General features: G+C 44.5%; 1 protein-coding gene across 1 annotated transcript in view; it reads left to right on the plus strand.

Moving 5' to 3' along the window:
* XYLT1 (xylosyltransferase 1) overlaps positions 1–20419 on the plus strand; it is a 371514-nt gene that overhangs the window by 310962 nt on the left and 40133 nt on the right. Inside the window, exon 6 of the mRNA XM_055253692.2 lies at positions 3818–3898. Within this exon, the coding sequence (XP_055109667.2) occupies positions 3818–3898 (81 nt within the window). The remainder of the gene's footprint in view (positions 1–3817; positions 3899–20419) is intronic.

A 20419-nucleotide genomic window follows, 5' to 3' on the forward strand; every position in this document is an offset into this window, starting at 1 on the left:
CCCTGTTGCTCAGTAGGTATTGGGTGGGGCCTGAAGTATGGCATTTCTAATAGCAGTGGGCTGCAGACCAGGCTATGAATAGGAAGACATTATCGCACCTGTATTTTTTTTCTTCTGCACTTGAAATGGAATACATTCATTTATTCACTCACTCACTCACTCATTCACTATCATTTGTAGAGGCAGTCTCGTAGTAGAGAACACAAGCTGTGACATTTGTCCCCAGGTCCCAGTTCTGGTTCTGGTTCTGCACTTTACTAAATGGATGATTTATCTGAGGCTCAGTTGCCTGTCTGTAAAATGAGAGTGAAGTGAAATTCCTTTTTTTTTTTGAGACAGAGTCTCACTCTTTTACCCAGGCTGGAGTGGAGTGGAGCGATCTGGGTTCACTGCAACCTCCACTTCCCAAGTTCAAGCAATTCTCCAGCCTCAGCCTCCCGAGTAGCTGGGACTACAGGTGTACATGCCCACACCTGGCTAATTTGTATTTTTGGTAGAGACAGGGTTTCACCATGTTGGCCAGGCTGGTCTCAAACTCCTGACCTCAAGTGACCCACCTGCCTCGGCCTCCCCAAGTGCTGGAATTACAGCATGAGCTACCACACCCAGCCAAAATTTGCACTTTTTAGCATCATCGTGAATATCAAATGCAATAAAATGTGGCAAAAGTCTTTCCCCATGGCCTAGGGCATGGTGCACATTTAGTAAATGGCTGGGACTTGGGAGATTATTGTATTACCCATTTTTTTATTCATTTCAAACAAGGTTCTCATATGGCTGCCAGTAAGTTTATTTTAACATTTATTTCTTACTTATTTCAGCAGACTTCCCAGTGGCTCCAATGGTGGTAGCAACAGGCCCCAGTTATCCTCAGGAAGCAGAGGAACTGGCATAGACCAAGAGACATGATTTCTAATCATTTCAGCAAAAAGTAGGAGGAAATTGATGATGAGACAGATACAAGGGACGAACTATGGGAACCATTTGGCAAATGACCCCACCAGAAAAGGAGAGTAAGAAACGTGTGTGAGCGGAAGAGAGAGAGAGCGAGAAACTGGAACGGGGTAGAATGTCAACAGATCGCAAGCTGTTAATTATCTGGAGAGAACTAAATATTATGTAGGCAATTATCGACAGGCGTCTGAAAGCAACAATAGGAGAATTTGGTCCTCAGCCAAATTCCATTTCCCTTTGGAGAAGGACTGGGGGGATGGGCTTTAGCATTCAGAGCAAGCATTTCACACAGAGGGAGAGCGAGGGGCCCGGGCCTCTAGGAAGAGGGGTAGGCAGGGGTCCCCCCGCCCCACCCTTCCAGACAATCCATCAGGATCCTTTGCCAAGCACACAGCGTTTGGCTTTGAAAGGCGGCTTTGCCCTAAAGCTCTGGGCCTTGAAACCTCAGCCCCCTCCTCATCCACCCTCCCTCCCCCAAGATGTCATCTTTAGAGACGATTTCATGTGGAAGCATCGCTAAGTAAATTCGCTAAATGCCTATTCATCCCTGTCAGATGGGGACTCGGTGAAGCGGTAAATGTGAAAATGGCCCCAGCTCACAGCCCTGAAAGGCGCTTTCTGGGATTGCCAAATGGAACTGCAGCCGCTGACCCTGGGAGGCCTGAGGCTTCACGAGAAGGGGGCCCAGGAGCCCCGGCCCGGCCCCTTCAATCCTCCCACTAAGGGTGTCTGAGAGACCTTATTTATTATTCCAACTGCCGGGGACCCATTCAGAGGTTAACTTGTCCCGTATTCATCAGGACAACAATAATGAACTGTCGTGGAGAGTGGTGAGGGGGTTGGTAAATAAGAGCTGTTAAAACGCAGAGTTGGAATGGGCCTCTTTATGGTTTGGAGAGAAACATTGCTTAAATTTTTTTTATAGGCCGATTTAGTTTCCACCTCTTCCAGCAACTTATTAAAGAGGCCCTGTCCCCACAAACTACAGGTAACAGAGTCGGAGGCACCAGTGGACTTTACCTTGTGATGCACAATGGGGTTTAACCACGCAGGAGATGCACCATTATAGGGACACGTGGGGTTAGCCCTTTGTGAACATCCCCTGGGTTCACCTCTATGCCCATCAGCAAGGTTTAGCTTTCCATGTGTGTGTTGTATTCAACTCCCTGCAGACACACGGGGTTTTTCTGGTGCCTGCCACTGCTAGAATGGCTGGTTTTGAATTTCTGTTTATTTTAGTCATAGGATGGGACATGAGCAGCACTAATTTTCACTGCAGCATCTCTTAACTGCTTTGTGCCCCCTCCGCTGGAATTATGAGTTGGTCAACATGAGTCATCCAATGAGAGAACAGGGGCTTGGAGTGGCAAGACTGCAGAGTCACAGGGAAATAAGGGAGGGGGTGAGCAGTAGGGGCAGCTCAGACCAAAGAGTTGGGAGGCAGATAGAGCAGGACGACGTGCATTGATTGTGCACCTACTGTGTGCCCTTTAAATCCACCCAGTTGTCCATTCAGTATATATGCATGATGGACCTACTAGGTGCTGGGCATGTTTAATTCTCAACCTAGGTGCATTCAGAGAAAGCTACCGTTCAGTAAGGTTAAATGACATCCTTGGACACACAGCTGACTCAGTCATGGAGTTGGGATCTGTCCCCAGATCTTTCTGTTTCTGCCCAAGCATTGCTTTCTAAGGCACTGTCCTGCTTCTCAAAGGTCTAGCTTCTATTATAATCCCAGAGATGTTTTTTATCTTTCTGCTCTCTTCTCTGTTCCTCCCATTTGAAACAATAGTTAATGCTCTCCTTCGAAGTAAAAATGCCGAAGCAGAGAAGGCTGATGATAAAGGAGCTGTCACATCAGCACCATTTACCTGTTTGGGTTTATTCAGCAGAAGAGGCGACTGCGTTTCTGGCAGATGGAGACCCGTGTGACTGCCTTTTAAAATACTGTCACAGCTGTATGCGCAAGCTGATTAGCTGTGACTACACTGCTAGTGCTGAGATTGATGGCGATAAATTTGGGATAACAATGCTGGCAACAATGTCACTCGTTTGTATTGGACTTCATATTTTTTAAAGCTCTCTCAGTCAGTAGCCCCGTGGTTATCAAGGACTTGGTATCTGTCCATTCATTGATGCATTCATTGCTCAAAGTGCATTTGAAGGAGTCAGTTTGAATGCACATCACTTTGATTCATTTGTTTATTCAACAAATATTAATATAGCTCCTACTGTATGCCAGTGTTGAATAAATCCAGCTGGGCTCTGTCCTCATGGAACTTACATTCTAACGTAAGCAAGGTCAATGCTTTCAGCCGGTGATACAAGAGTGAAGTATTATAAACAGAGTGATGTAATAAAGGTGGGGAGAGAGCGGGAGGCAGGTACTACTTTAGGTTAAATGGTGGGAAAAGGTCTCTCTAAAGAGGTGGTATTTGAAAGGAGACCTGATGACAAGGCCAAGCCAGCAATACTGGGAGAAATTTCCCAGGCAAGCAAATGCAAAGGTCCTGAGGTTGCTGTGCATTTAGCTTTGGGCTGACTTGCTGTTTGCCAAGCCCAGTGCCAGGCACTGGAGATTCCCAAACAGGTGGAGCACCACACTTGCCCTCACAGAGTCTCCAGTACATTGGAGTATAGAGGAGAGAAATGCACAAACAGCCCATTTTAACATAGTGTGATAGAGTCAGTGATGGTGACATAAAAATGGCGATATAAAGAGGATGCCTCATGTACCTGTGTGCAAATGATCAGAGAAGGTGCTTCGAGCAGACTGACATAATCGGTGAAACTTGGTTTCTGTGACAAAGACAGTACCCATGGTCTCTGGCCTGACTCTCCCCTTGGTTTGTTTCCACAGGACAAATGACCAGTTGGTGGCGTTTCTCTCCCGATACCGAGATATGAATTTCTTGAAGTCACACGGCCGGGACAATGCAAGGTAGCACCTCAACCTCTACCCCTGTACAAAATGGAAATGAAAATCTGAGTGATCATTTGGGGAATTTTCTAGGCTGGTTTCACGCAACCACAGAAAGGTTGAAGGTGAGAGAAAGGCTTGGCACCAGCTGTCCTTCACCATGTCTGTGTGGGATCTGAAGTAGTCCCTCCTGTCAGCCAAGAACAAAGATAACCATAGATGTTTCTCATAGTGTTACATACAGCCCTTTTGATTACTTCCCCCAGGGACTTCCACGAGTCCAATATCTCATTGCAGCAACCTTTTCAGTAGGGCACCCACGGTTAATTCCTATTTTATTGATGGGAAGACTGAGGCCCATAATGTAAGCAACGTCCCCAGATCGTTCATTCAGTCAGCCAGTCATTCAAATACTTACCAAGCATGGGCATGTGCCAATTGCTGTTCTAGCTGCAAACAAGACCAAGTCCTTCCTCTCAGGGAATTGACCTGTAGTGGAAAAGAGTGTCATACCAGCATGGATTTGAACCCAGGGGTCCTGATCCCAGCCCCATGTCCTCCTCACTCCCTCACTGGTACCCAACACATCAGCAGGGGTTGGAGGCACCCAGAACCCCAACCCAGATCCCTCACACCTCTCTCGCTTAAAATGAACAATGTCAAAAAAAATAGCATCTCTACAGTTCAGCATTGAGCTGAGCCCAAGTCTCCATGATCATCCATCAGCTAGAAGGGATACAGTATTGAGCACCCCCTGTAGGTGACATCACGTGATGGGATTCCTCATTCCAATATAAAATACCATTAAAGGCCGGGCGCAGTGGCTCATGCCTGTAATCCCAGCACTTTGGGAGGCCAAGGCGGGCAGATCATGAGGTCAGGAGTTCGAGACCAGCCTGACCAACATGGTAAAACCCTGTCTCTACTAAAAATACAAAAATTAACCGGGCGTGGTGGCACATGTCTGTAGTTCCAGCTACTCAGGAGGCTGAGACAGGAGAATCACTTGAACCTGGGAGGCGGAGGTTGCGATGAACCAAGATCGCACCATTGCACTTCACCCTGGGCAACAGAGTGAGACTCCATCTCAAAAAAAAAAAAGAAGAAAAAAAAAAAGAGAAAACACCATTAAAAACCAGTCCAGGGTGGCTCTGACATCCTGGGGTCTTGTTCTAGCATTGAACCTGGCAGTGCTTGGGATCATTTCAGCTTGTTAACGTGCATGGTTTAGCTCTCAGAGTGTTTTGTTTTGTCTTGTTTTCATTCGGGTGCTTCATTTGAAAATTAATAGCCCCATTTAAAAACAGCAGTATTTCCTATGAAAATCCAGATTGCTAGCCAGTCTTAAAAAACCTGAAGGTCCATTAAGTCTGTGCCTGAATTTTCTCTTGGCAGTTATTTCCTGGATCTTACGTCGCTCGGTCCTCACCTGTCCCCATTCCCCAACCCAGTCCCCGACCACATCTCTGTTTGTAATCTCTGCTTTAAATCTTCACTGCTGTTGCTGGTGGGAGTGTCGTTTTGGCTGGCTCTGTGACAGTTTACCCAGTTATCCACAGCATGGGAGGAACAAAAGCAAGCAGGTAGCTCCGTCTCCTGAGCTTTAAAGAAGTAATCTGGCTGGGTGCGGTGACTCAACGCCTGTAATCCCAGCACTTTGGGAGGCTGAGGCGGGCGGATCACCTGAGGTCTGGAGTTCAAGACCAGCCTGGCCAACATGGTGAAACCCCATTTCTACTAAAAATACAAAAATTAGCCGGGTGTGGTGGTGCACACCTATAATCCCAGCTACTTGGGAGGCTGAGGCAGGAGGATCGCTTGAACCTGGGAGTCGGAGGTTTCAGTGAGTGGAGATTGCACCATTGCACTCCAGCCTGGGCGACAGAGGGAGACTCTGTCTCAAAATAGAAAAAAAAAAAAAAAAAAGTAACCCTAGAATCCTTGTATTGTATCATTTTTCTAAATTGAAACTTTGATTTCATTCTGCTATTTATGGATTGTTCCTGCCCTACTCACAGCCTACCTTCTTTACATTAAAAAGGAGGCCTCTTTCTGCAACACCCGAACTTGAAGATACTCTGTAAATTAGCACAGATTAGTTTACTACATTCAGGCCACTAAGAGTACAGAGGCCTGGCTGGATGAGTAACAAGAATCACGGCCACTGTGTATTGTGCACCTACTAAGTGGGCCCTTTTTGTATAGGATCCAAATTTGTTTTCACAGCCACTCAATGCAGCTATAAGAATTATTCTCCCCATTTCTCAAGCTTCTGGAGTTTTTTACCTGATTTTTCTGAATATCACACATCTGGTTAAATGCTAGAATTTGAACCCAAGTTTTTCTGGCCCCATAGCTGCAGGAGCAAAGTGGGGCTGGGCAAGGATTCCATGGAGGTGGTTAATTGTCAGAAGTGGCTCAGACATTGGTATTCCTCGCCCTCAGGTAGAGAAGGAAGAACCCTTCTTCTTCTCCAGGTAGCAGCTAATAGGTGATTTGTGCAAAGTTGTGTCTCGAGAAAGGAGCCCATTGTAAATGTATCAACTTGTGTGTGAATTACATCTGCCCTAGTATTAACTATTTCGGCCTAGTCAGGATTTATTCTCTGAGCACTATTTGTCAGGCACTGTGCTAGGAACTGAGTATAGCACAAGTTAAAAGCAGAGACTGTGAGGTTACACCTTCTGGTTTGGAATTCTGATCTACTGTGTTCTAGCTGTGTTGCATTGGGTGAGTGACTTAACCTCTCTGAGCTGGTTTCATAATATTATGTGAAAATATTAATAGACCTACACTCATTTAGTCATTGAGAGGATTAAATGAGATGCTGCATATACAGCATTTGGCATAGTAAGTGTTTATGATGATGGTGATGGTGATGATTATGTCATTGTTAGGATAAGCACAGAACTAAATTGTTGCTGGTAGGAGAAAGAAATAGATGAAGAAGGGGCCTGAATTGTGCCTGTAGGTGCTTGAGTACATTTTGTATAATTGATGTGCATCTGTAATTGACAGGTGGTACCCAAATGTCTTGGGACAACATAAGTCTCAGGCTAAGGAAATGTTTCTTACATCTCCCTCCAAGACCCTAAAACCCAAAGGTCTCTTGACAGAATAGCTCACAAGTTCCAACTCTTGAGCGTGAGTCCCCAGCTGGGATTTTCTCATTTACAGGAAGTTAGGGCAGTGATTCAGCATTAATTTAATAGTAAAACAAGCCAATGTCCCATTCACTGGCCACTTCCCTCTTTGTTAGCTGTGGCCTCACCTGCTGCATGAATAAGCCTACCTATAGCCCATCATCCATGGTCCCTCCCGAGTGACCAGAGCTGGGCATGGCTTGGCTCAAGTTCTTTCACTGGTGATGTGTTAGGGAGAACTCTTTTGGTGGGAAATGACAGAAACCCAGCTCAAACTAGCTTAAGGGTAAAGAACATTACCAGATCAGGTAACTAAAACATTAGGGCTGGCTTCAGGTATGGCTAAATCAAGCTGTGCAAATTATATCATCAAGCCCAGACTCTCTATTAGTTCTGTTTTTCTGTGGGTACATTTAATTTTCTGGCACTGGGTGGGGATTATTGGCAATATATATTAGCCTCCTTTTATAGATAAGGGAACTGAGACTCAAAAAGGTGAAGTTACTTGCTCAAACTCACAGCACTAGGGTAGCAGGGAGGACTCACGCCCAAGTGAGTGTTCAGAGAGTCCAAGCTCATCATTCTCACGTGATGAAGCCTCTCTATGTTCTAGGCCTGCTTTCTTCCAACGCACTGGTGACTTTCAGGCAGCTACTCTGCTTCTCTTGACTTCATTTTCTCCCTTTGAAAAACAAGGGGGTTGCATGAGAAAGTCTCCAAATTCCCTTCCCATTCTGGTATTTCATGTGTCCAGACCAGCCCTGGTAAAAGAGGAGGTGCCGGAGGCAGAGATCTTGAAAGACAGAGTGATGGGGATGAACAAAGGCAAGCAGTGAAATACAGAATAGGCCACGGGGTGCCTCGGTTTTTGATTCCACGTAGCTCCTAATAGCAATGTTGACCTTCTGTCTTCATCTCCAGCCTTTAGCAGCCAATTTGGACTTCTGGCTCCCACTGTGAAGAGATGCCATAAAGGCAAACTAGTATTCTAATAGCTGCCAAGTTGGTCCTGATTGTCTCTGTTATTAAATGAAGGGGAGGGTTGTGTTCACTGTTTCTCCTTGCTTTCCTCTGAAAGTAAAGTCACTAGATACATTGCAAGACAGGTAGCACAGTTGTCATTTTCCCAGGCAGCCTCAGCAGGGCTTGCAGAGGCAGGTGGCCACACGTTTACTCTCAGCCTGAATAATCAGGTATTTGGAAACGTCCCTACAAGTCCCTGGCCTTGGCTCAGGGAGCGTCAGAGAAGTTTTTCAAATCTCTGAAACCTGTTCAAGTCTCAGTTGTGGGGACAGGCCTCTTCCAGGGAGCTGGAAAGTGAAAATTGGAGTTTCTCTGAGACTTTTCCTTCCCTGGTTGATCTAATTTCTCCACTTCATCCAGGGTCACCAGGGCCCCCATGTTAGCCCTGGGACACAGTGTGTGAAGTGCCAGAGCATAGATGCTGGAGTCCAGCCACCTGGGTCGAAATGCCAGCTCTTCTATACCACAGCTATGGGATGTCAGCAAATGACTTCGACAGGCCATGCCTCTGCTTCTCCATCTTTATAAAATTCAAATCATCATGGGATTGGGGAGATGGAGCATCCTCACTGGCCACAGGAAGACCCCAAGCTGGGCGCATTCCAGGACATTTTCTCATTTCACCTTCATTTAGCAGGTGTTACCCCATTTCAGAAATGAATACAGCTGAGGTTTGAGAGTCGCTTTACCTTACTCAAGGTCCTACAGCTAGTGAACGACAGAGCTGAGATGGAACCTGGTTCCGTCTGACTTTAAGGCCTGTGTTCTTTTATTACTCCATAGTGACTACTTTTGAGAGGACCTGCAGGTTTACGCTCTTGAGGTGTGCAGATGAAGGAAAATCCTGCTGAATGTAAGCAGAGTTATCTTTTTGCATGGGTGAGGGCAGGTCCTTCCCCTACTTCCTAGGGTCAGCATTTTGCAAAGTGTGTATATGTGCCACCAGGACATGGGGGATTGTTTTGGGTCCTTTATAAGTGGGCATGCTATGAAAGTTAGGTATTCATCTTACATGTATCAACAAATTTATAAAATTAGCTGCTCCAACTCATGACTTATGGATATTATGCTTCGAATAAGGCTACATTGAAAGAAAACAGTTGAAGCTATTTAAAGTTAGCTTAGAGGCTGCGCGCAGTGGCTCACACCTGTAATCCCAGCATCCTGGGAGGCTGATGTAGGGGGATCGCTTAAGGCCAGGAGTTTGAGGCTTGCACCACTGCACTGCAGCCTGGGTGACAAAGCGAGATCATGTCTCTAAAAATAATAAAGTTGGCTTAGAGCAGAATATTAAGGGGCCTCTTGTATAAGATGCTACATAAAGCACATAGCATAGCAGTTAAGAATTCAGGTTCTGGAGCCACACTGTCAAGTTTCACGGGCCAGCTCTAATGCCCACTCACAGTGTGTGACCTTGGGTAAGTTACGTGAGTTACCTGTGTATCAGTTTTCTCATCTGTAAGATGGGAATGATGATAATCATACCAATCCCATAGAGTTATTGCAAGAATTAATATATGGAAAAGCCCTTGGGGACAGTTAGTTGTGCCTATTAAGTTGATAATGATCATGATGGTGGTGGTGGTAGTGGTGATAATGATGGTGTTGACATGAGAAGAATCTCGATGATAATATACACATGATTAAGATTTTACAAAAGTGTTCAATAACTCTTATGTTCAGTAACTCTCATGTCCACTGGGGACATGGGAGATTCTTTTGGGTCCTTTATAAGTGGGCATGTGATGAAAGTTAGGTATTGACCTTATATGTATTGACAACAATTTATAAAATTAGCCACTCCAACCTATAATTTATGGATATTATGCCTAAAGTAAGGCAAAGCATAGTAAGAGAAACAGCTATCATTTCAAATATAAGAAAGCCAGGCAGGTAGATTCCAGCCCCAGGTCAGAAGGGGTATCGAGAAGTTTCTCTCTCTTCTCTGATCTGCACCGCGTCTGCCAGAGGCAGCACTCTCCTGTTGGAGGCCGGGATGGCATCTGAGCTGCCTCCCTAGCTCCGCTTTTCTGACACTGAACTAATCATCAGACCCAAACCTCTTCTGATGTATAAACAAGCAAATGTTTTTAACCAAAAGTTGGCAAATCAGTTGAGAGCCTGGCCAGGAACCTCCTCCAGGCAAATCCGCATTCGGGAGGCCCTTTGGTGCCAGCTTGCTTATTGAGAGAAGAGCTCTCTTTCTGGCTAACTTGTAGCTCCATGATTGATGCGAGGAGATCATTAATATCTCATCTCCAATAGGGAAAGCAGATTGCATTTCTCTTTTGCTTTCCTTAAACCCAACTGATGCGTTCATGACTGTTTGCATGTTCACTTTATTTAATCCAATTATAGCAGCCACATCAAAATAAAGTCTGGCATTATGTAGGCACCCATACAAAACTGCATACACATACCTCCCTGGGCCTCAGCGTGTGTTTTTAGGTCATCTTTAGAACTTTTCTTCCTTCCAAACAATACGCAAAGAAGTTAGACAAAAGACTAGAGGGGAAGTACATTCCCAGTGTCATCTCTGAAAGGTAGAGTATGATTTTTATTTTCTTCTTTGCATTTTTTTAGGTTCCAAACCATCTATGAAGGCTATGCATTCCTTTTATAATCACAAAAGCAGTAAACAATGTTTTTAAAAATAGATGAAATGTGGAAAACCAGTTAGCCCTCAACAGACCTTTAGACGCTTGGCGATGCAAGCTGATTCAGAGACGTGAGCCCTGTGAAGAATGTGAGCCATCAAGCCCAGGTACTCCAGCCTCAGGATTCAGGCCACTGACTCTGCATTTCCACTTGAGCTTCTTTTTCTTCCCTCCTTGAATGTCAAACCTAAGTCACCTTTCTCCACACAGGGCAGTAATAATAACTGGTACATGTGCCACTGATTATCCTAAGCACCTTACAGATATTCACTCTTTCTACAACAACCCCATGACGTAAGTGCGATCATCATCATGCCCATTTTCCAGATGGGGACACTGAGGCTGGAAAGATTAAATAACACACAGCTCATAGGTGGCGAGACAGACTTGAAGCCAAGCAGAGTAACTCCAAAGTCGGGGTTCTTTTTCTTTTTGAGACAGAGTCTCTCTCCATTACCCAGGCTGGAGTGCAATCTCAGCTCACTCCAACTTCCACCTCCAAGGTTCAAGTGATTCTCATGCCTCAGTCTCCCAAATAGCTGGGATTACAGGCGTGTGCCACCATGCCTAGCTGATTTTTGTAGTTTCAGTAGAGATGGGGTTTCGCCATATTGTCCAGGCTGGTCTCGAACTCTTGAGCTCAAGTGATCCGCCTGCCTCGGCCTCCCAAAGTGCTGGGATTACAGGCATGAGCCACCACACCCAGCCTGAAGTCAGGGTGCTTAACGCCGTACTGCACTGACTCCCTAAAGGTGCTGACTGCGGAGTTTCTCTCCATATCCAAGCCATGTGGACTTGGGGGTGGTATGTCACTTCCACCAATCAGTTCAAGTCGGCCACTATGAAGTGAGGTTGTGAAGCTGAGGACTTCCCTGTAGCTTCCTTTGTCAGCCACTGGGCCCTTGCACTTTCAATTTTCTGTCACTCATAAAGGCCTTCCCCATAACTCCTTAGAGGACTGATTCTTTCTCTTTGAGCTTGCATGCTACCTGCTTCTCAGTGAAGCCTTCCCCAATGATCTCCACTAATTAAGTCCCTGTCTCTTTATTTTCTACCATTACCCCCATATTTGTTCCTATATAGCATGTAATTTTATATTTGTGTTTCGTATTTCTCGATGTCTACTTACTTATTAGAAACTTGTGGCTAGAGTGTGGAATGCAGAGCCTGACACCAAGGCTTGAATCCCCTCGTTGCCACTCACCAGCTGTGTGGGTCTTGGGAAATTTACTTAACCTTTCTATGTCTCTGTTCCTTCATTTGTAAAATGAGCCCTCATGGGGTTGCAGTGAATTCTAAACAAAAGAATATACATTAAGTGCATAGAACAGAGCCTAGAATGTAGTATGTGCTCAATAAATGGTAGCTGTTATTATTTACGCTTTTTGTCTTGCCTAGAAGAGAGAGAAGGGCAGGGTGATGTCCATCTTATTTAAAACCATTTTCTCAGTACATAGAGCAGAGCTTGGAATATCGAAGGTGCTTTCCAGTGCTGCTAAAGGAATGAATTCCCCAAGCCTTCTTGATCTTCCAGCTACTGTAGGATAAAGGAATGACAACTGACTCCAGCTCAGGCCCAGAAGGGGCACAGTCTACCCTGGGCCTAAGAGAAATGGCTAGCAGGGGCCCTGAGGAACTGCCAAACTTCAAAATCAGTGAGCTGAATCCTCGCGAGCTCATCCAGAGCTTGGACAGAATTAGAAGGATGGCCAGGACACTTGTCACCTTCATGCCACAACCATGGCTATTGCACAACTAAAACAAGGACTTCTGTCCTTGGTGCTGAAATATCATTGCTCTGCCAGACAAAAGCATTTCTTCTTAGCCATGGAGGTGTCCTGTGTACCTGTCTACCAAATCCCAGAAGAGAGAAGAGGACAGATAAGAAATTCACCTTGATAAAGGAAAAAAAACATAAAGCATCGTAATGAACATTATGGAGGCCTTACTATGTGCTAAGCACTGTGCTAAGCCCTCCCTATATACAATCTCATTTGAATCATCACACCAGCTCTATGAATTAGGTATTATGATTACCATTTCCCCTGTGAGAAACCAAAGTACCACATGATTAAAGTTGCCTAAGGTTAGTAGAAGACACAAGACTTGGGCCAAGTCATCTGGCTCTAGGACTCAAAATCTTGCCCCTGCATCCCAATAGAATAATATTTAGCTGTGACTTTGTGCCAATAGAGAAGAATCTCAGGCAGCTAAACTGCCCTTTCCTGAGAGCCTAGGAAGAGACGTGTGAACCCGTTCACATAGCTGACTGATTTCGTGCATTGTGGGTCTGTATGATTTATTCCATGACTTTATTTTTTAACTAAAACCCTTAGTACTTATGCTGAAGGAGTAATCTAGATTCAATGACAGATTACCAGACAGGAAAACAGAACAGGGGGAGATTTTATTTTTTTCTAGGCGTTGTGACTTTGGATGTATCATTTGTACTTTCATTCTCAGGGTGTTTTTTTTTTTAATTTGTAGCATTAGCTGTATTAGCTGCTTGTGAAGATTCCTTCTTGCTCAGACATGCTGTAAACTTGAAGAGCAGAGTTATTCCTTCTAAAATTGACAGTGGGACAGCTTAATTCTGGAATAATTCCATACTCCATGAATATACCAAGATTGTAGCCAGTGAATTAACTGAATTGAGAAACTTCTTTATCATCTGCCTTTCTGAAGTTATTTCCAAAAGCCACAGATGATTTTTTAACTGACTTCTTCTCCCATGGGGGAGAATCAGGACTCCTTCCCACCCTCTGTCTGATTTACTTTGATGCTCAGCTGAGTAGATTTGGTCCCTGGGATGTCCTAATAGGATCATATTTAGCTGTGACTTTTTCCCGTAGTGTGCTAATAGGTAAAAATATCAGGAAGGTGAACTGCCCCTTCCTCAGAGCCTAGGAAGTAAAACTGAATGCAAATGATTTCATATTTGACCTCAGGTAGAAGACAGATGTCTTCTAGAGGTCTGGCAGAAAGATTCTTCCAGAGCCAACAATAAGCCCTTTTCTTTTGATTCTCTCTCATTTCTGGGCATTGTCTTTTTCAAGCATTAGAAGATCACAGATCCGTTGTTTCTATCTTTTTGGTGGGACTATGGTGAATCGGGGCATCAGAGATGGCAGAGTAGTTAAGAGCTTGCATTGGATCCAGCTAGACCTGCATTTAAATTCAAGACTTGTGGCTATGTGACCTTGAGAAAGTTACATAACTTTTCTGAGCTAAAATTTTCTTTTCTGTTAAATGTGTGTTAGAAGGATCTGATACCTAGTTAACGAATGTCTGTGACCTCCTGAGTGCCCAACAGGTGTGGCTGTTATCCTTCTCTTTATTCATATATCCAGTAAATATTTATTAAGCACCAGTTGTATGGTAGGCACTGGTCTAAGCACTAGGGATACAGCAGTAAACAAAAATAGACAAAAATCTCTGCCATCTTGCAGCTTACATCTAGTGAGTGGAAATAGACAACAGACTAAATAAATACCTTGTATATTGTGTTAGAAAGTGAAAAGTCCTGTGGAGAAATACAAAGCATGAAAGGAGGATTGAGGATGCCAGGCATGGGGGAGGGATGTCATCCTTAGGTAAGAACGGATTGATGGTTGAGTCGGTTCATTGCTTGGGTGAACAGCGCTTACTAAACACTTTGCGAGGCCCTGTGAGAAGCATCATCCATCACACTTTGCAGCTGATTCAGGAGCCTGTCAAGACAGGTGTCATAGGGCTCATCTTACAGATGAGGAAACTGGCATTCAGAGAGGTTAAGCCAGCCCCACACCTCATAGCCTGTGAATGCAGAGGCAGGATTAGTACCTAGATCACCCAGTGTCTGTTTGCTATAGTGTCACCTGTTGCCCCAGTTGCCCCAGGTAACCTACTCAATGGGAAATGAAGAGGAAGAGTGCATCATTGGGCACCTTTTGTATATTGGGCTTATTGCTACAGATCTGCACTTCATGCCTCAGGTGAGAGAGCCATGCGTCCCTTGTTGGTGAGCCATATTTTATAAAAAGTCACTCAGGTATTCACTGACTTACCTTGCCTTCCAGTTTTACCTTTTCAAGTTATGGTAAAGAAAGGGAAGAAAAAAATGCAAATCCCTGCCCAAACAGCTGATGCCTCTCCCCTGGTAGCTACCCCATTGCTGGGCCTCTGCCACCATCTCCTAGTCCAAGACTTAAGTCCCCATTCACCCCTGTGACTCCAGAAACTTTTCTGAGACCTAGGGAATTGGTTGTCTCCATTTACTCTTAGTTAACCAAAGCATGCGTTTGCAGCATATCAGTTTTTGAATGCGGTAAATACAGCAACCCATCTCCCAATCCCATGAATATTTCATTTTGGAGATGACTGCATAAATATTGTATTTGAATATTATGGTCCAGGACATCACATGAAAATTGCAAGACGATGCTATTATCCCATATAATGGAACATGAAATTAAAAACCTGGTGAATGGAAAGAAAAATTTTGCTAGTCCTCTCACCTGTATTTCTTGTCTGTCTCTCTCTCACTGTTAGTCTGGTAACCATGTAAGTTTGAATACAAATTATCTAAAATTGAAAGTTTCAAGCACGGTTAAGTGCATCCATCGACTGGACATTTTTGTATAATTAGCACTAGCCAGAGTCAAGGCAGGGTTTTATTTTCCTGAACTCAGGGGCTTCCTTTGATGGCCCAGTTAGAGCTCAGTTACATTTCAGTGGGTTAATACTGTATTACGAAAAATCTTTGCTGAGTTCCTCCCCAGCAAGAACATGACTTTGCTAATGAGCTTGGATTATCTGTCTGTCTTCCCCTGTCTGTCTGACGCCTATAGGGATTTAACTTTACAACCCAGACCTAGCCCAGTTTTGTATTTTACCAGGGGGGAAACTGAGACAGAGGACTCCTCTCCAGCGAGAACATGGCTTTGCTAAGGAGCTCGGATTTTGCGTGTGGAAAGATGTGTTAGAGAAAGAGCAAGACCCGTGACATAGGACACCTTGGGTCTTTTGGTTGGTTCTACCCTTGTGTTGAGTCCTCTGTGTGTCCTTAGAAAAGTTGCCAGTCTTCTCTGGGCTCCCGTGTATCCATATGAGATGTGTTGCTTGCCCCATGCCCTCTTCCTGAGTATAACAACGTGACTTATAGAATGTCAAAGCTGGAGAGTACCTTGGGAATTACCTAACCCAGGATTATTGTGACTGGACCGATGGCTTATGGGCTGGATTCATCCTAGAGAGATGTTTTATTCAACCAGAAATGCTTTTTTTTATTTTAAAGGAGTGGAAGTGCATTTCAGAATGTGTGTCCTTCACTTCTCTGCTAATTTCATCACTCCTTGTTTTCTCGTATTCAGGCTGCTTCACACGCTTCCATTATCTGTTTGACCACCCTATAGGGATCTAACTTTACAACCCAGATCTAGACCAACTTTGTATTTTACCAAGGAAGAAACTGAGACTCAGAGAGGACTCCTTAACGTTTTGAAGTCACCCAACTGGTGACAGGTAAAACCGCACTGCCCCAGAGATGAAAAGCACATTTCAGCCTAATTAAGTCTGTTCCCTGCCACCATTGTCATCATCGCCATTTCATTACACCACCATCCATTTTGTGATGACTTAGATGTATTGTGTCATTATCTTCCACAGTAGCCAATATCTAGAGGTGGGTTTTCTGCTCGTGCAGAAAAGAAAGTGCTAAGAATGTAGGTTCACTAATGAGGTTTCAAGTAATTCCCTTGAGTGGATGTCAGTGGATTTGTGGGAAGCCCAGTGAGAGGGAATTCTTTCTGGAATTCAGCGTGACTACCAGGGCAGGACCATCTTCAGCTTCCAAACCCTGAAATCTCCTCATCACAGTAGACTTTTCTTGAGCAGCTGACCTGCACTGTCCTAGGACCTGGAAGGGAGGCACAAAGTCTAGAGCCAAGGTGTGTTATAGTGAGAACAAAGGCTGCCTGCGAGGAGACAGGTTACTCCAGTCTGAAGACAGAGTAATGAGGTCTGTTGTAGAAATGCAGACAGCTCTAGAACTCTAAGCAGACTGACTTAGTGGAAGCGGAGGCATTTTTTGCCATAGTCCTGGCTATCTGCCCTGTCTCAAGCCTAAGAACCTCCCCACACATCATGGTTGTGATGAAGTTGAAATCATTCAGGCATGTATTAGGACTTTTTCAAACCCAAGTGAGGAATCTTATCTCAAAAATGCCTTAAGCACATAACACACAATTCTGAGAGAGGGTCAGGCACAGTGAGATCCAGAATCTCAAGTGAACCCATCAAGCCCTTGGCACTGTGTTTTTCTGTCTCCTATTTCCAGTTTGCTCCATTGTCAGACAACCTCTATATTCATGGTGATGAGATGGCTACCAGCAGCCCTAGGCTCATATCTTCCCTGCCAGAAATCTCATAGAAAAGCCCCTCCTTCTCAATAACTCCAGCAACAATCCAAGACCTAGTCTCAGACCCAGCTTGCATTGCTGGCCCATCCCTGAACTGATTATAGAGGCCAGACAGATGGGATGCTCTGATCCATCCTGGGTCTTGTTCCCACCCCTGGTGCTAGGAGGAGGATACAAACCCAAGTAAACTGAGAGTTAAGGATGAGTCCAAAGCAAAGCAAGATGTGGTTCCCAGAAAAATCATAAATGGATGCTGAGCAGGCAAAAACAAGGCATGGAGCACCGATACCTGCTGCAGCATGGATGAACCTGGAAAACATTATGCCAAGCAAAAGACGCAGACACAAAAGGCCATATATTGTATGACTGCCTTTATCTGAAATATCTAGAATTGGTAAATCTATAGAGGCAGAAAACAGACTGATGGTTACCAGGGGCTAGCATGAATGGGGAGTGGCCGCATAATGTGTATGGGGTTTCCTTCTGGGGGCTGATGAAATGTTTTGAAGCTAGGCAGAGGTGACAGTTTGACAACATTGTTAATGAACTAATTCCACTAAACTCTACACCTTAAATGCTTAATTTTAAACCACTGCTGTTATAGCAGAGCCCCTGGTCCCCTCCAGTCTGCATGGAGCCTGCATGGAGTAGGCACTTGGTGCTGCCTGTAGCAATCCACACAGTGCCTTTGTGGAAAATAGAAAAGGCAGCTCTTCCTTGAGACACTTAGATCCCCCTGATCATAAAATCATTTCTTGGTCTCTTGTTATTTTATATTGTGTGGATGTCATCTTTATTAAAAACGTATGACCTTTTCAATCTGTGTCATCTGCCCAGAGCAATCTCCCAATTAAGCCAAACTGGTCTGCTCCCCAGATCTCTGATAAGTCTGTTTTCTGTCTAGAATGTCCATTTTCTCTCCTCCCTGCACCCCTCCCTGCCTGACTCAGGCCCTGCCTCGTCCATGATGCCATCCCTGATCACCAACCAAGTCCACAGCATGCTGGCTTTTCAGCCTTACTCTAGTCCCCAGTTTTCCAGAAGTTCCTCGAAACTCTTTTAACCTATGGTTACATGTGCCTGTATCATATTTACCCAGTCAGACTATGAGTTCCTAGAAGATAAAGCCTGTGGTTTATAGTGTTTCCTGTCTTTCACTGTACCCACCACAAGGCTGGGGTTGTGGTAGGTGCTGGACATGCATTTGCCTATTGATGGATTGAGTATCTATCCATTCTGCAAATACTCAGTAAGCACTTACTGTGTGCCAGGCAGTAGTGATGAGCAAAAACAACAACCCTAGCTCACATGAAGCTTGTAGTCTACTGGAAAGGGTAGACAGTAATCACAGAATCACAGAAATGTGCTATGGCAAGTTGCTAAGTTCATACACATGTAAAAATGGGTTAATAAAAGTACTGTCTCTGGGGTTTTCATGACAGTTAAAGTAGATAATCCATATAAAGCCCTTGGAATAATGCTCATGTGTTTTCGTTGCCATGGTGATGGTGGTAGTGATAATGGGGATGAAGATGGTGGTGATACTGAAATTGGTGGTGATGGTGGTGATGATGACAATGATGGTGATGACAGTGGTGATAATGAAAATGGTGATGATGGTAGTAATGACAACGATGGTGATGATAATGAAAATGGTGATGATGGTAATGGCAATGATGGTGCAAGAAATTACAGTGTTGTAAGACTGTAAGGACTGAGAGAGTAACTTTTGGTCTGTAGTCTGATCGATGAATTGAAGTTCACTCAGGGAACACTGAAGGGGAGAGGAAGAAGACGATCATTCCCAGCACATACAGAATCCATGACCAGAAGGCACGTGTGTAGGGAAGCTGTGGTGGTGTGGAGAAGCATTCATACAATAGAGTTATTTATAAGGGCTTGAAAAATCCAGAGTCCTGGTCATGTGTAAGGGCCAGCAGGCTGAAGGAGCAGAAAGATCCCTGAGTTCAACTCTAGACTGTAAGCTCCCATCTAGATAACTAGTTCCTTAGGAGCAGAGGTTGTCCTTACTTCTCCTTGGCCCCCACCATGGGCCAGCACAGTACTTGGCACATAATATGTGACAATGGTGATAGTGGTGGTGATAATGAAGATAGAGATGATGATGATGGTGGCGGTGACAGTGATGATAATGAATATGTTGATGATGGTAATGGCAATGATGGTTACGTGTGCGATGAATGCTAATTGCTAATGGACTGAGTGTTTGGCCCAAAAGGCTAGCTCTGTCCACCCTCCCAACATGCCCGCGTCACCAGCTCTGGGACCTGAACGGCTTTGGTTTCTGCATGTACAAAATAGGAAATGCCAACTCTGCCCAGCCTGCCTTGCAAAATTCTAAACAAGATGATTATATAGTTACTAGAGTAGGAGTTATTAATCTAGGGTTCATGGGAAAAATTCAGGGGAGGTTCGTGACTTTGGATGCGAAGAAAATGATATCTTTTTTAATGAAATTTCAACTGAAATCTAGTTAAATGTAGGCAACAAATCACAGTAGTATTAGCAGTAACTGACTCAGTCACCAGTAGGAATCATCTATTTTCCTATCGCATTATAGTTGGTGCAGATACCTCTAAATATCATTTATGCTCACCACTACTTCAAAATTTCAGGAGTTAGGCCGGGCACAATGGCTCACACCTGTAATCCCAGCACTCTGGGAGGCCAAGGTGGGCAGATCACCTGAGGTCAGGAGTTCGAGACCAGCCTGGCCAACATGGTGAAACCCCATCATCTCTACTAAAAATACAAAAAAAAAAAAAAAAAAATTAGCTGTGCAAGGTGGCATGTGCCTGTAATCCCAGCTACTCAGGAGGCAGAGGCAGGAGAATCACTTGAACCCAGGAAGTGGAGGTTGCTGTGAGCCGAGATCATGCCACTGCACTCCAGCCTGAGCTACAGAATGAGACCCTGTCGCAAAAAAATAATAGACCTGCCATGATATCTTGCCATGATATCTTGTTATTTAACGTATTGATAAAGAAACACATATATTACCATACATTCGGTGTTTTAAAATGTATTTTGTAATCCAGGCCCCATGCAGTAGCGCACACCTATAATCCCAGCACTTTGAGAGGCCAAGGCGGGAGGATTGCTTGAGGCCAGGAGTTTTACGCCAGCCTAAGCGACATCGTGAGACCCCGTCTCTACAAAAAATTTAAGCAGCAGCCAGACATGGTGGTGCATGCCTGTAATCCCAGGGCTTTGGGAGCCTGAAGCCAGAAGTTCAAGACCAGTCTAGGCAACATAGTGAGATCCTAGCTCTACAAAAATAATTTTAAAAATCAGCCAAAC

Source organism: Symphalangus syndactylus, chromosome 18 (assembly GCF_028878055.3).
Source record: "Symphalangus syndactylus isolate Jambi chromosome 18, NHGRI_mSymSyn1-v2.1_pri, whole genome shotgun sequence".
NCBI classification, from domain to species: Eukaryota; Metazoa; Chordata; class Mammalia; order Primates; family Hylobatidae; genus Symphalangus; species Symphalangus syndactylus.